Consider the following 13,903-nt stretch of genomic DNA (forward strand, 5'->3'; position numbering starts at 1 on the left):
TGTTTAACTAATAATAATATATGATATATTTTACAAGACCAGATACATTTACAGGAAGAATAATTATTCCTGCCATGCTTTTTGATATTTAGAATTATTGCCCAAGTTTTTAAACAGTGGATAAATGGTCCTTAGGAAGCTCTCAATTCTGTACATGCTTGATTCTGGTTGCTAGACTGAAGTATTTTTTCTAGTCCAGCCTTTATGTTTCCTTTAAAAAGTTCAGGAAAGTATTTCTATAATATAGGGATCTGAAGATCAAAACCATTAAGTGTGTTGCAAGAGTTAGTATTACATATTTCCATAAACATACTGCTGTTTGGAACAGAAGGAACAAATTACTCTGTGCATTTTTTGTATTTTGATAGAACTTCACAAAGCAGAAAAGGTAAAGGAGAGTACCACATTACGGACAATACAAATAGCCTAGGTCTGTTACAAATTTGAATAATTCCAAATTCTAAGATACATTAAGAATAGCAAACTGAGCATGATGACACAATTTCAGTTGTAAGTTTTATAACACTTAAAAACTAGCATTACCCCCAGATAACTATAATATTACCTGAGTTGAAGGCATCACTCTTTTCACAGTATCTGGTGATATTTCACCAGAAGAGGGGATGATGGCAGTGGGGCTCTGAGTGGCAAGGTGTGATGAAGGCAGCAGAGGAGGAGTTGATGCTTCCACTTTGCCATCACATTCACCCCTTGAACGATTCAAGTTGGTGCCAGACCCTGAGGAACACAGGAAACGAGTCTCACCCACATGAACTAGCACCAGCTGGTGGTTTTACAAAAGGCAGGGAATGAACAGCTGTAGCTTAATCTTCTGTCAGTGGGAGTGAACGAAGTGCCACAGAGATTCCAGGCCCATTGACTGTTTTAAATAGCCTCCCCACCCAAAAGTGTGGTGGGAATTATATCACACAGCAGCATAATGGTCACTAAAGGAAGTCAAAACAAGAAAAAGAACACAAGGCAGCACAAAAATGAGAACAACTTTCAAAAGATACAATGATCCGTTCTTTGTATGTGACTAATTCATTGCCATTTCTTTAAAACTTCAAAAAATTATTTTCAACATAAAAAGGACAAGGATGTTCTTACTGTCATAACAAGTCATCTCATTAGCAATTATGCAATCAGAAAAGGAATTTATGGAGCTCTGCTGCAGCCAGCAGTGGGAGACCCATGCACACATCAGACTCTAATAATGACAAGCATGTTTAAATTAGTCATAACTAGCATTGTTGCTGTTAGAGAAAGTAATACAAAAACAACACACATCCAGCTTAAACATAGCCCACAAAAATAATGCATTTTGGTACGAAAAGTCTTATTTTGTCTGAGTTAATTCACAGAGTTCTGGGACCACTAATGAAATACAGCCTCAAATATAATCTCACGATCAAATACACAAGGTACAGATACTGTATATTTTTGTGTTGAGGGCACTGTAGTACAATATGCTGGGGACACAAGACATCACTATTCACACAAAACGTGAAGTATGTGTAGCAATTTATTTTCAAATATTTGCAGAATTTAAGTTAAACATACATGATAGAACACTAATTATTACGAAATACTAGACTTAACAGCCTAATTCCAAGACTTGAAATGGTAGCAATAAGGTGAGTAACACAGAGGAACCTATGTTAGGCACACTCTGAACCTGTGTGAGGCTACCAGACCAGTACTACGGTATGATTAACTAGTTAATTGAACTTTTTCTTACCAATAATGTATTTAGAAAACTGTGTATGTATCAAAATAAATTGTGTGATGGTTAAGCTATCAGATAGCATTATACACACACCACAAAACTATTTAAATTCTGATTATACATGGTGGCTATAAAGAACTTTTATCCTGAACTGCAAAAGCAAGAAAGAAGCACAATCCTATTGAAGGCATAGAATGATATAGCAGTATCAGAGCAACAGAATATATATGTTTTAAATCTTGTTAAAATTAATGTGTAGCAAGAAACATGTTCTATAAAAAGTACTTTTGAAAAATGACCACAACACAAACATTTTTTCTTTAGCTTTTGAAGGTTTTTATGCATTGACTGTCACTTGATTTATAAAACCTAAGGTCAAATGTACATGTAACCTGATGCATAAGTTGCTACTATAAATAGTTTGAGGTGACATAAAAAATAACATGAGGTACTAAACTTAAGACATATCAAAAAGCTATCATAAATAATAGAGAAAATGTTTAAGAACACATCTGAGCCAAAGGATTAGCAACAGTGTTTCCATACCACATTCATCCAAACACCCAATTTATATACAGTACAAGATTATTCATTCCATTGAAAAGCCACTCCGCAAGGATGAAGTAACAAAAGTTTCAAGTCTTACACTCTATTCCTTGGGTTCACAGCAGATTATATATATTATTTCAAAAGGTTTCCAGACATGTAATTTCCACATGTTTTAATCTTGAATAGTGTATTGCAAATGCATTGATTTGAAAGCAATTTGACACATTTCACTTTCAGCCTCATATAAAGAACTTATTTTGGTGCTTTTAATTTATTTGCTTATTTTAATAATGCTTTTTTCATGTCATGTTATCAAATACTGGGCCCACTGCTGACTTCCCATAAAGTCCCAATGATATTTTATTATTATTAAAATGATTGATAAATACCTAAATATCATTACACAGATTCCACTATAAAATAAAACAATGACACCATTAAAGTTTAATATTTTGAAGTCCCTCAAGTGTTTAATTGCCCTAGTTTGTAGAAACCTATTCTAAATACAAGCCTTTTGTTTGCAAAAGCCCCAAAACTGTTGGACCTCCTCCTAGAGGAGGTAAGGAAATCTTATTTTAATGTACATACTGCCTTCCAAACAGAATCTGACTTACAAAAAATACACAATACAGCAAAATTAAATGCAGGAGGTAATGGCAGCATCAGATCAAATCAGTTAGGGATGAAATAGTTTTTAAAGCCTGGGAAATTAAACTGACACCAAAAAAGCGTAGGTGCAAGGTAAGTCTCATTCCATCAAGGCGCTATCCCTGAGAAGGCTCTCCCTGGTCGCCACTCACTGTACTTCAGTTGATGGACGCATCTGGAGAGGAGTCTCCAAAGACTACCTCAACTGATAAATAGCAAAGTATTTTTGAAATAGTTCAAAGCCTCTTTTCTGTTGCCCTCTTACAAGAGAAGTTTTTAAAAAATCAGGTTTTGGGGTAGTGGAGGTGTTAATTTACTGTTTCAAAGTTTTGGAATGTTTCTATAAAATACATAAATAAAAATAAATCTAAAAAATACAAGAGATGAGCTTGGATTCACTGCATATGTACTTGGAAGCAAGTTTCACTGAGTTACTCATAGTTACTTATGATTGCAACCTTAATGTGTTCCAGTGGATTAAATTATCAAAATATATACAATTTCAGCATATTAAATTTCAGCAAGTAAGCAAAACTCAAACATTACTCAAGATATCACCCAAAGCTACATTGCGTTAAGTTTTACCTGTTTTCAAGAATATTCAGAGAACCCTGCTAGATCAGGCCAAGGGCCTATCTATCCATTCTAGAAGTCTGTGCTCACAGTAGCCAATCAGATGTCTATAGAAAACCCACATGCAAGACCTGAGTGCAACAGTACTCGTCAGAGACCATTAATCAATAAAATAAAAACTACCCAACACTTTTTCTTCTTCCAATATTAAACAAAAATATCTGCCAAATACCTTCTTAATTTATTTGTGGCACCAATATCAAGAAACCCATATATTTATCCCTTCTACATCAAAGGTTCAAGTTCTACATTTTGCTTTCCATTGTGTCACAAACTAAAGCACTGCCATGGCATCCTTTCCACATCAAGTTCCTGAGTGGTCATATCAAAGCAGCAGGAAACATTTAAAATGTTGGGATTGCAAGAGAAATACAAATAAAAACTTGCTCAGCATACTTGATGAATCTACAATGCAATAAACACTTGAGAAACACTTCAAATGACACGAGATCACAGTGTTATTCTGCCTGCCATACGGTAGTCTCAAAGCTACAAACCAAAAACTGACAGTTTTACCCTATTTGTACTAGGCAACAGTTCCTGCTGAATATATATTGGTGGGGGGCTTAGTAGCTTAGTTGCATTTGATATCCCATTTAGGTTACCTCATCTCTCTCCCCATTCCTCCTGGTAATGGCAGAACATGGTATTCAGTAGAAGTGAAATTCAGGGAGCACAACTATACAATCAATACAGTGAAGTTGTTTCATGACTGAGTGTGACTTAGCTGGATAACAAACACTCTGTGTTTTTGGCCCACACATACTGTCTTCTTTGCCACCTCCAAACTCGTACCATAGTGAAAGAAATTAAATGATGTTTACTTAAGACCTTATGTTTCTGTCATTTAGGAAATACTGAACACACAATAATCTTAATTGTATCTTTAGCCCCATCTGTTAGTTTTTGATCCCATATCAAGAGGATTTATTATGGAACAAGGCTTTAAAAAGGGATGCCTTTTCCTATCTGCTTGGTAAACAAATATGCATTTGATTGGCTAACAAGATGAGCAGCAACACACCAATAAAAACTGCCAGCCATCCTAGATTCATAGCCTAGATTATGGATTCACGTTATTAAGTAAAAACAAATAGTCTTGTGGCACCTTAACCACTACAAATTTATTAAGGCACAAGCTTTAATATATGTCATTTGTTGTCAGCACTGCCCTTCTGCATTCTATATAGATCAGTGGCTACACAAAACAAATAAATGGACATAACTGTGCTCAGAATTTTAATATCCCAAAATTAGTGGAACATTTCAACCAATCAGAGCACTCTAAGTGATCTTAAGGTGGCCATACTTCAACAAGGGAACTAAAGAAAACTCCAGTGGGATGTGTGAATTAGCTTACCAGTTGCCTTATTGTCTGTTCAGCTTTCAGGTTCTGCTTTCAACTGTTCTGCTTTCTATTTCTTCTTCTTGCATTTCACTTTCCTCTCACCTCAACCCTCTATGAATCATGTGTATATATGCTTGCCAATTTAAGATTACCCTTCATGAGGCTGATAGGGAGCAGATTCCAATTATCATCTACTTACAAATGCCACTATCTGACCAGCAACTTTCGACAGACCAAGGGCCACCTGTCACAAATCTGCTGGTAACATAGTAAAAACCTGTGCCTAGCTACCTTTTCAGATCAGGATCTTGCATGACTGAATTACTCTGCCACACATGAAAAAGATACCTAAGAATAGAAAGCTAATATTTCAGGAGGAAGGCAAGGCTATAACTCTTCTACACGCAGGGTATTTTTCTGTATGGAGCAACAGTTAATTGTGCAAGCCCATCATCTGCAATATGAAATGGTATAATTAAGGCATAGGTTTTCCACTTATCTGCTGTTTGTGGGAGCTAGGCCCAAGTATCACCTTGTTAAGGCTCTACATGCATAGCACTCAAAATAATTAAGGTTGCATTACTTTGGGATGCACCATACAAGGATACAAAATAAGAGTGCCTAGGACTGGTTTTTTTAAATAACTCCTTTATGAATGCTTTTAACTTCTAAGTAGTATATAAAGGAACAGCAACTTACAAGACAGTGAATGTGTGCCTTTGGGTAAGTATTCGAACAGCAGAGAACTTTCCTCTCCCAGCATGTCAGCTTTCAGGGACAACAAGCTGTTCTTGCTCATAAGGGCTGCCCGCAGATTAGCAACTGCTACAGCCTGGAGCGCATCTTCCTTCTCTGGAGTAAGAGGCTGAGAGAGATAACCAGCTTCACCTCCTAGGAGTGCTTCCTCGACATTTGCATAAAGGTCCACTCTCTCTATTCGGCTGTCAGAGTTGCTGGATTCTGCCCCTGTCAGATCCACACCTAAGTGGAAGAAAAACCCAACATTAGTAAACATATCACAATAGAGTCCTCTCAGCCATATGTACATTTGTAGCACTTCCTCCATCCATCATTCCACAGCATCAGAATCAATAAGCCTGCTTAAAATGAAGGAGCTGAGATTACTTTGTCTTTTCCCCAGTTTTATGATACCTTCATCTGATGCTATAATACAACTGTTGCTATATTTGTGCAGTACACACTTTTGCAAAGTTATGCGCTCATTTTGCAAAATAAACTCTCTTGCTGTTAAAATAGTAGCAGTAACATCTGGGGAAATGTGGCTGCTGCTGAAGACACTCTATACCACACTCAATAGTGCAATATCATTGTGAACAAACAGAACCTTAATGCCCCCTTTATACTTGCTCAGTTGCAATTATTCCAACAGCATATTGCAACTTCACAACATTATGAATATAGTGGTACCTCGGGTTAAGTACTTAATTCGTTCCGGAGGTCTGTTCTTAACCTGAAACTGTTCTTAACCTGAAGCAACACTTTAGCTAATGGTGCCTTCCGCTGCCGCCGCAGCATAATTCCTGTTTCCATCCTGAAGCAAAGTTCTTAACCCGAGGTACCACTGTACAACGGACTAGTACATGCTTCAAACGGTGTGCATGTCTCAACAAACTATGCACAGAATATAGTGAAGCCTCAGAAAGCTTGTTTTAGACCCATCTTGCCCTATTCATTTATTTTATTTAAATATCTATACACTACTTCTCTCTAGGGCTGAACAACTCCAGGCACGCCTGGAAGAAGCGGACCATTTGGATCCCTTCCAGTCGGGATTCAGGCCTCATCACGGGACTGAAACTGCCTTGGTCGCACTGGTTGATGATCTCCGGCGGGCTAGGGACAAAGGTGAGAGCTGTTTCCTAGTTCTGCTGGATCTCTCAGCGGCGTTTGATACCATCGACCATAACATCCTTCTGGACCGTCTTGAGGGGCTGGGAGCTGGGGGTACTGTCATACAATGGTTCCGCTCCTTCCTCCTGGGCCGTGTTCAGAAAGTTGTGGTGGGGGATGAGTGTTCAGACCCCTGGGCTCTCACTTGTGGGGTGCCTCAGGGTTCTGTCCTCTCCCCCATGCTTTTTAACATCTATATGCAGCCGCTGGGAGAGATCATCAGGAGGTTTGGGCTGGGTGTTCATCAGTATGCGGATGATACCCAGCTCTACCTCTCTTTCAAATCAGAACCAGTGAAGGCGGTGACGGTCCTGTGTGAGTGTCTGGAGGCGGTTGGAGGATGGATGGCGGCAAACAGATTGAGATTGAATCCTGACAAGACAGAAGTACTGTTTCTGGGGGACAGGAGGCGGGCAGGTGTGGAGGATTCCCTGGTCCTGAATGGGGTAACTGTGCCCCTGAAGGACCAGGTGCGCAGCCTGGGAGTCATTTTGGACTCACAGCTGTCCATGGAGGCACAGGTTAAATCCGTGTCCAGGGCAGCTGTGTACCAGCTCCATCTGGTACGTAGGCTGAGACCCTATCTGCCCACGGACTGCCTTGCCAGAGTGGTGCATGCTCTGGTTATCTCCCGCTTGGACTACTGCAATGCGCTCTACGTGGGGCTACCTCTGAAGGTGACCCGGAAACTACAACTAATCCAGAATGCAGCGGCCAGACTGGTGACTGGGAGCAGCCGCCGAGACCATATAACACCAGTCTTGAAAGACCTACATTGGCTCCCAGTACGTTTCCGAGCACAATTCAAAGTGTTGGTGCTGACCTTTAAAGCCCTAAACGGCCTCGGTCCAGTATACCTGAAGGAGCGTCTCCACCCCCATCGTTCTGCCCGGACACTGAGGTCCAGCACCGAGGGCCTTCTGGCGGTTCCCTCACTGCAAGAAGCCAAGTTACAGGGAACCAGGCAGAGGGCCTTCTCGGTAGTGGCACCCTCCCTGTGGAACGCCCTCCCACCAGATGTCAAAGAGAACAACAACTACCAGACTTTTAGAAGACATCTGAAGGCAGCCCTGTTTAGGGAAGCTTTTAATGTTTGATGTATCACATATTTTAATATTCTTTTGGAAGCCGCCCAGAGTGGCTGGGGAAACCCAGCCAGATGGGCGGGGTATAAATAATAAATTATTATTATTATTATTATTATTATTGGAAAAAATAAATCACCACCAAAATAATCTGAAAGAAAAACCAAAAGCAATCTTCTAAACAGTTGTAAGATACCAGAGCAGATATTGATCAGATTCCCCAAGAACCAGTACACCCACACAATTGTTCTAATGCAAAATATACACCCACATAATTGTTTTAGCCTTGCAAATAGAGTGGAGATTAATCAAGACTCCTGGGCAGTTTGAGTGCTGCCACCTACCACTGGTCACACATCAGATATAGAAGGAACAAAAAACAAGTCTCCCCTGATAACTGTGAAGGTGGGTGGGCTCAAATGAGAGGAGGTGATCTTTTAGAAATGTTAGCTTAGCCCCAAACAGCTTCAAGGGCAAAGAAGATAGTACTGCGAACTGGGCCTGGAAACAAACTGCGAGACAGTGAAGTTGTACAATAGTGAGTTTGTAAGATTATACTCTGGATGTAGCCAAAGCTTTGCCTACAATCCTGGCCACAGTCACCTTAGAGATATCCAGGAGTAATGTCAGATTTGGAAGCACTCCCAAGCTACACACACACACATCGTTCAGCACAATCTCATTCAGAAGAGCCTGGATGAGACGTGACAATAGTTCAGTTGGTAGATCATCTGACTCTTAACCTTAGGTTTTTGGGTTTGAGCCCCAAGTTGGGCAAGAGATTCCTGCACTGGAGGGGGTTAAATCAGATGACCCTCATGGTCATCTGATTTTGACAATTTTGACATCATCAAGTTTACAACCAACAGAATACCCATCTCATCCGATTTATGTTTCACTTTATTAGTTTCATAGAATCATAGAATTGTAGAGTTGGAAGGGGCCATGAGGGTCATCTGATTTAACCCCCTCCAGTGCAGGAATCTCTTGCCCAACTTGGGGCTCAAACCCAAAAACCTGAGGTTAAGAGTTGCATGATCTACCAACTGAACTATTGTCAGGTCTCATCCTACAATCACCTAGAAAATGAGTCAGGATCTCAACATCTTTCCTAGAAGCAGAAGAAGCTGGATGTAATCAGCACACCTAATGACTGCCCAGCTCAAATCTCCAGACAAAGTTTCCTAGTGTTTCCATGTAGATTATAACAGCATTGGAACCCTGCAAACTGCATGCCATGGAGACAAGAAGAAGCTTGTCAGCACCACTGTATCCTAAAAAAGAGATCAGAACCAACATAAAACATTGTTGGCAAGCCCTGTATCTATCACACAGACCAGAATAACATCATATTCAATATTACCAAAAGTCACTGAGGTCTAACAAAACTCTTGCCTGCTCTGGTTCCAAGAGGTGACAGTCATTCAGCAGGAAAGCAAGGCCACCTCAGCCCTAGAACCAGGCTGGGAAACAGGGGAGGACTCCAACATCACATCATGGTCTTCTGATTGTTCTGTTAATTAATGCATTTCTACTTGCCAAATGGAACAATTCTGCTCCTCCCTCCAAGCACAGTTCTGAGTCTCCTAACCATCCAGAAAGGATTTGGGGGAGCTGTGGTGGCATAATGGGGGGGGGAGCCCCCCTTGCACTAGCAGGAGTCCTTGTACTGGTTGCCACGAGTGCGCCAGGCTAACTGAATCCAGACCCAGATTTTTTAAAGGATCTAGGTTAGGGAAGCAGAACCTCGTTCAGCCCAAGATCCATATGCTCTCATGGCCTACCTTCTAAGATCCACATAGGAGTGGTAGGCAGGGTCAGATGCAAAAAAGGGCTGAGCAATGGATGAGAATCCTACCTTTTTACAAGAGATTCCATTCCAGCTATGCAAAAGTTTGAGGCTTCTACACATACACATATACCACATACCCACCCTCCTCCCAGGTATCCAAGAGGCATTATCACAGTTCACAAACACACTGAACCAGACAAAAGCACTCAATCAAAGAGTGGCCTATAGAGGGGCATAGCCTAAGGAGAATCCCGAGGGCAAAACAGAGAGGCCTCTAGGCCTGAGATTTCACATTCCAGATCTAAGAAATCAGTTTCATTCAATAATCCCTGAACCACCCCACTACTATTCTCCCAACCTCCTTTCTTAGCAGGTAGAAGGCAAACAGTTTTCAAGTACATAGTAAACAGCAACCTATCATGGTGGTTGGGCAGGAAAATTGTTTTTAGTTATCCTGCCTCAGCATTCTTCTTCCACACCCACATCATGGAGCTGATGAACCAAGAACTGTACTGTCCAAGATTAAATTTACTGCTGCAATATGAAGAAGGGCAAGTCCATGAACTATGATACAATGCTGATAGAAGTTGACACAGATAAATGAAAAACTTAATTAAATTGTGGGAGCTGTACCTGAGACATGGCAGGAATACGAATTGAAAACCCTCCTCCATCTGGTACTGTAAGGAGTCAGGGCAGTTATTAACTGGAAACTCAGATTTAATAACCTTAAAATAAAGCTCTCTTTTTAAGATGGGCCATTCTGAAAATTCTATTTCTGCTTAGTGCCATCAAATTAAAAACAAAAATTAATACTGCAATATAAACTTAAACTAAACTAAAAAGAGAATAGTGTAATATACAAGAGATTTCACTCTGGCCTATGTGTGCAGCGGAGTGGAGGGAGGCAGAATGTTGCTTTGCACATTTGGCTCGGTATGTGGAAGGGACAGCCATGTAGTGGGTTAATAAACCTTTAAATAACATCCGAATCAGCCCCAAGAATGTTCCCTTGATAATATCACCAATGTATCATCCATACGACAAGGGCATTCAGAGGAGCATTCTGTTTGTGTGGTAAGAATTGGCCAACTGCATTATACTAAAATACAGCCCTGTGCAGGGCTTGATTTTTTAAAATAAACTAACAAAATGTTTACTTCAATAAACCTTATTATCTGAAATAAAGTATGTTTTCTGTCCTGACTAGTACGACTACATTTTTGTTTCCTTTAGAGCCCAGTTCACATTACTCTTCCTTGAATACTAACAGTGTGACAGGACAACAAAGTAAAGCCACAATCCCTGCTCAAAAGGAACATCTGCATCCACATTAAAATCTGCCCAGGAAGCCCAGCTAGGAACACAGCGTGTATGTGAACTTCCATCTATGGGCACACCAAAGTAGGGTCTTCCTTTTTGTGGATTAACAATCACAGACTTCCTGGGTGACGTTTAACTAAGTCACATGCTGAACAGGGCATTGAAATCAAGTGACGTCCTCTGATTTCAGTAGATCTGCTCCTGTGATGACTTAGTCAGATACCATCTAATGTCATCTGAAAATCAATATTGCAAAAGCTTATAGATACAAAAACATTTCAAAAAAGGTGCAGGTGGGAGTGTTTGTAGATGTCAATTCCCAAAGCAATCTACTTTCTTTTTAATAATACATAGATTAGGTAATGTTTGAGTATTCAAAGGAAAGGAAAGAAAGGAACATGCCAGAAAAAAGCAGAATAGTTAACACACAACTATATTTAAACTTTCAGGTAGGTAGCTGTTTTGGTCTGACGCAGTTGAAATAAATAAAAAATTGTCCAGTAGCACCTTAGAGACCAACTAAGTTTGTTCTGGGTATAAGCTTTTGTGTGCATGCACACTTCTTCAGATTTCAACTGTTCCCATTCTTCCTGTGAAGGTAATTGACCTCTACAGTGCCAGACTTTAATACCACAAAATCCTACAGCCCAGTGGTTTTGTATTTACTTAATCCTATAAAACTATATCCCTAATATATGTGAATGACCCAATAGGAAAAAAATAATAATGCCACTCTTTCAGCAATTCAAAAAAATCCTTGTTTTCATGCATATCAATAATTTAGAAAGATAGTTTTCTGCCTATATTAGCACTGAAAAGAAGACTGAAAAGATTAAAAATAAGCCAGCTAAATCCTTCATTTGATTCTCAACTACTGATATGAAGAAAATCTGCACTATGCATTGGCTTACAAATATTGTTAAGGAGACCAATGAAAACAATGTATTTTTCCGTGCTTCTTAATTTATGTATATATTTTTATATGGTTGCCTTTTGGGGCCCAGCTCCTTGAAGGAAGCTTACACCATAAGAAAGCACCAATCTAAACTGATATAACAAAGGTAGAACCACCAAAGGTACCCACCAATAAAAAACAAATTAAAAAATATAGGCCAGTTAAAATAATCACGGAGAAGTAACAACAATAACAGCAGCTAACATTATCCTTACTCATATATCCCCAAGAATGATGTTCAGTTGTCTCTATACTAATGCATAGACCACGAGAAATAAGATGAACTTGAGCTCTTAATACAGGATGGTAAAAATGATATAAAAGGCATTGTTGAAATGTGGTGGAATGAGACTCATGACTGGGAAAGCAGTAATTGAGGGGCATAACCTATTCAAAAGCAATAGACCAAACAGGAAGAGAGGAGGAGGAGCATTATATGTAAAAGATGTGTACACCAGTGAGGAAAGCCATGATCTGAAGCATGAAAGGTAGGTTGAGACTATTTGGGTAAGAACTGTATGAGAGGGAAATAGCAGTAACGTCACTGTGGGAGTCTATCACCCACATTTTATGAAATTGTGGTTCATCCTAATTAAGAGATAACCCTTCTGTGGCTTTTAGATTAATCTGTATGAAATCTATTCAAACAGGATCAAAACTGCAAAATGGTAGGATTTTTTATTGAATCTTTAACTGGTGCTCCATATATTGCACCACTTACAGTGCAGACTGTCATTATACAACACAGAGTTCTAGCCCCAAAAGTACGTATGCAGGTAGTCTTCTGTCAACTGCTGGTGTGTGCAATGCTCAGTGTGAATTAGTTTATAGCATGCTACCACATAGGCCTGCCTAACATCTGGTTGCAGTGAAGGACTAAAAGCTAATACACACTGAGCTTGGAAAGAGTCTCATACTGTACTTCCTTAATGTAAACTGCTGCAGCTGACTGGCTGTTTTTCATCAACCACCAACTGAAGGAGGTTGACAGAGACCTAAAATTTGAACTGAGCTGATATTCCAAGGTTAACTGACAACACAGTCAGTAATTCCACTGTAGGTATGCCGTGCTTTGATGTGACTGATTTGGGCAGTAATGCAGGCCCTACACACAACCCTGGACAGTTACCAAAGGGGTTACATCTACCTTCTTCAAAATTCAGACTGGAAGAAAGCATTCCGGTAAGTAATCATTTTATTTTCTAAGAGCCAGTGTAAAGCCACAGGAAAACATTTAACACATAATTTACATGGTTATGCTTCATATTGTATATGAAACAACATTTTTAAGCTTGAAAGTTTCCCAAGATGGCACTGCTGCATAAAAAGACACAAGTACAATACACAGAATTTGAATAAAATCTTCAAGAAACTGAGATGTTGACTATTATATAACAGGAAATGTGTTTGTTATTTTACATAAATGGATTTCCATTTTCAAAGATAATTCGTACCACTGCTACTTTAGAGAACATGTTATGCAGCTTTTAAAAGCATTTTTTCTGGTACAGAAATATTTGTGTTTCTCTTGTTAATTTATCTATTTAGGGCCTAATATAATTATTCTTCACAAGTTTTCATTAATAAATTCAGTTACTGGCATTGAGATATATAGCAGCTTGGGAGGGGCTGCCTTCAGATGTCTTCTAAAAGTAAAATAGTTGTTATCTACTTAGCATCTGATGGGAGAGCATTCCACAGGGCGGGTACGGCTACCGAGAAGGCCCCCGTCTGGTTCCCTGTACTCTCACTTCTTGCAATGAGGGAAATGCCAGAAGGCCCTCGGAGCTGGATCTCAAGTGAAAAGCAAGACATATCCTTTACGCTACTATACAAGTAATCGAACCATTAAAGTTTATGGCCTTTTAACTAGTATGCCACAAATGATTATGCATTCACATGAATGATTATACATATCACATGATATGAT

The 13,903-nt window shown here is 39.6% G+C and overlaps 1 protein-coding gene across 8 annotated transcripts in view; it reads right to left on the reverse strand.

Moving 5' to 3' along the window:
* Positions 1–13,903, reverse strand: part of ZBTB46 (zinc finger and BTB domain containing 46) — a 51,682-nt gene that overhangs the window by 22,516 nt on the left and 15,263 nt on the right. For 5 of the 8 annotated variants that reach the window (XR_014512835.1, XR_014512836.1, XR_014512837.1 and 2 more), the window contains 2 exons: positions 5,607–5,888; positions 566–738 (listed from right to left, as the gene is read on the reverse strand). Coding sequence is in view for 4 of the 8 variants with exons in the window: in XM_083447382.1 (XP_083303508.1) it covers positions 566–738; positions 5,607–5,888 (455 nt within the window). In the remaining 4 variants the exon portion in view is untranslated. The remainder of the gene's footprint in view (positions 1–565; positions 739–5,606; positions 5,889–13,903) is intronic. The other 3 variants (XM_083447383.1, XM_083447385.1, XM_083447384.1) reach the window with 1 other exon arrangement.

The sequence above is a fragment of the Podarcis tiliguerta genome (genome assembly GCF_965153285.1).
Source record: "Podarcis tiliguerta genome assembly, chromosome: 6".
Lineage (NCBI taxonomy): Eukaryota > Metazoa > Chordata > Lepidosauria > Squamata > Lacertidae > Podarcis > Podarcis tiliguerta.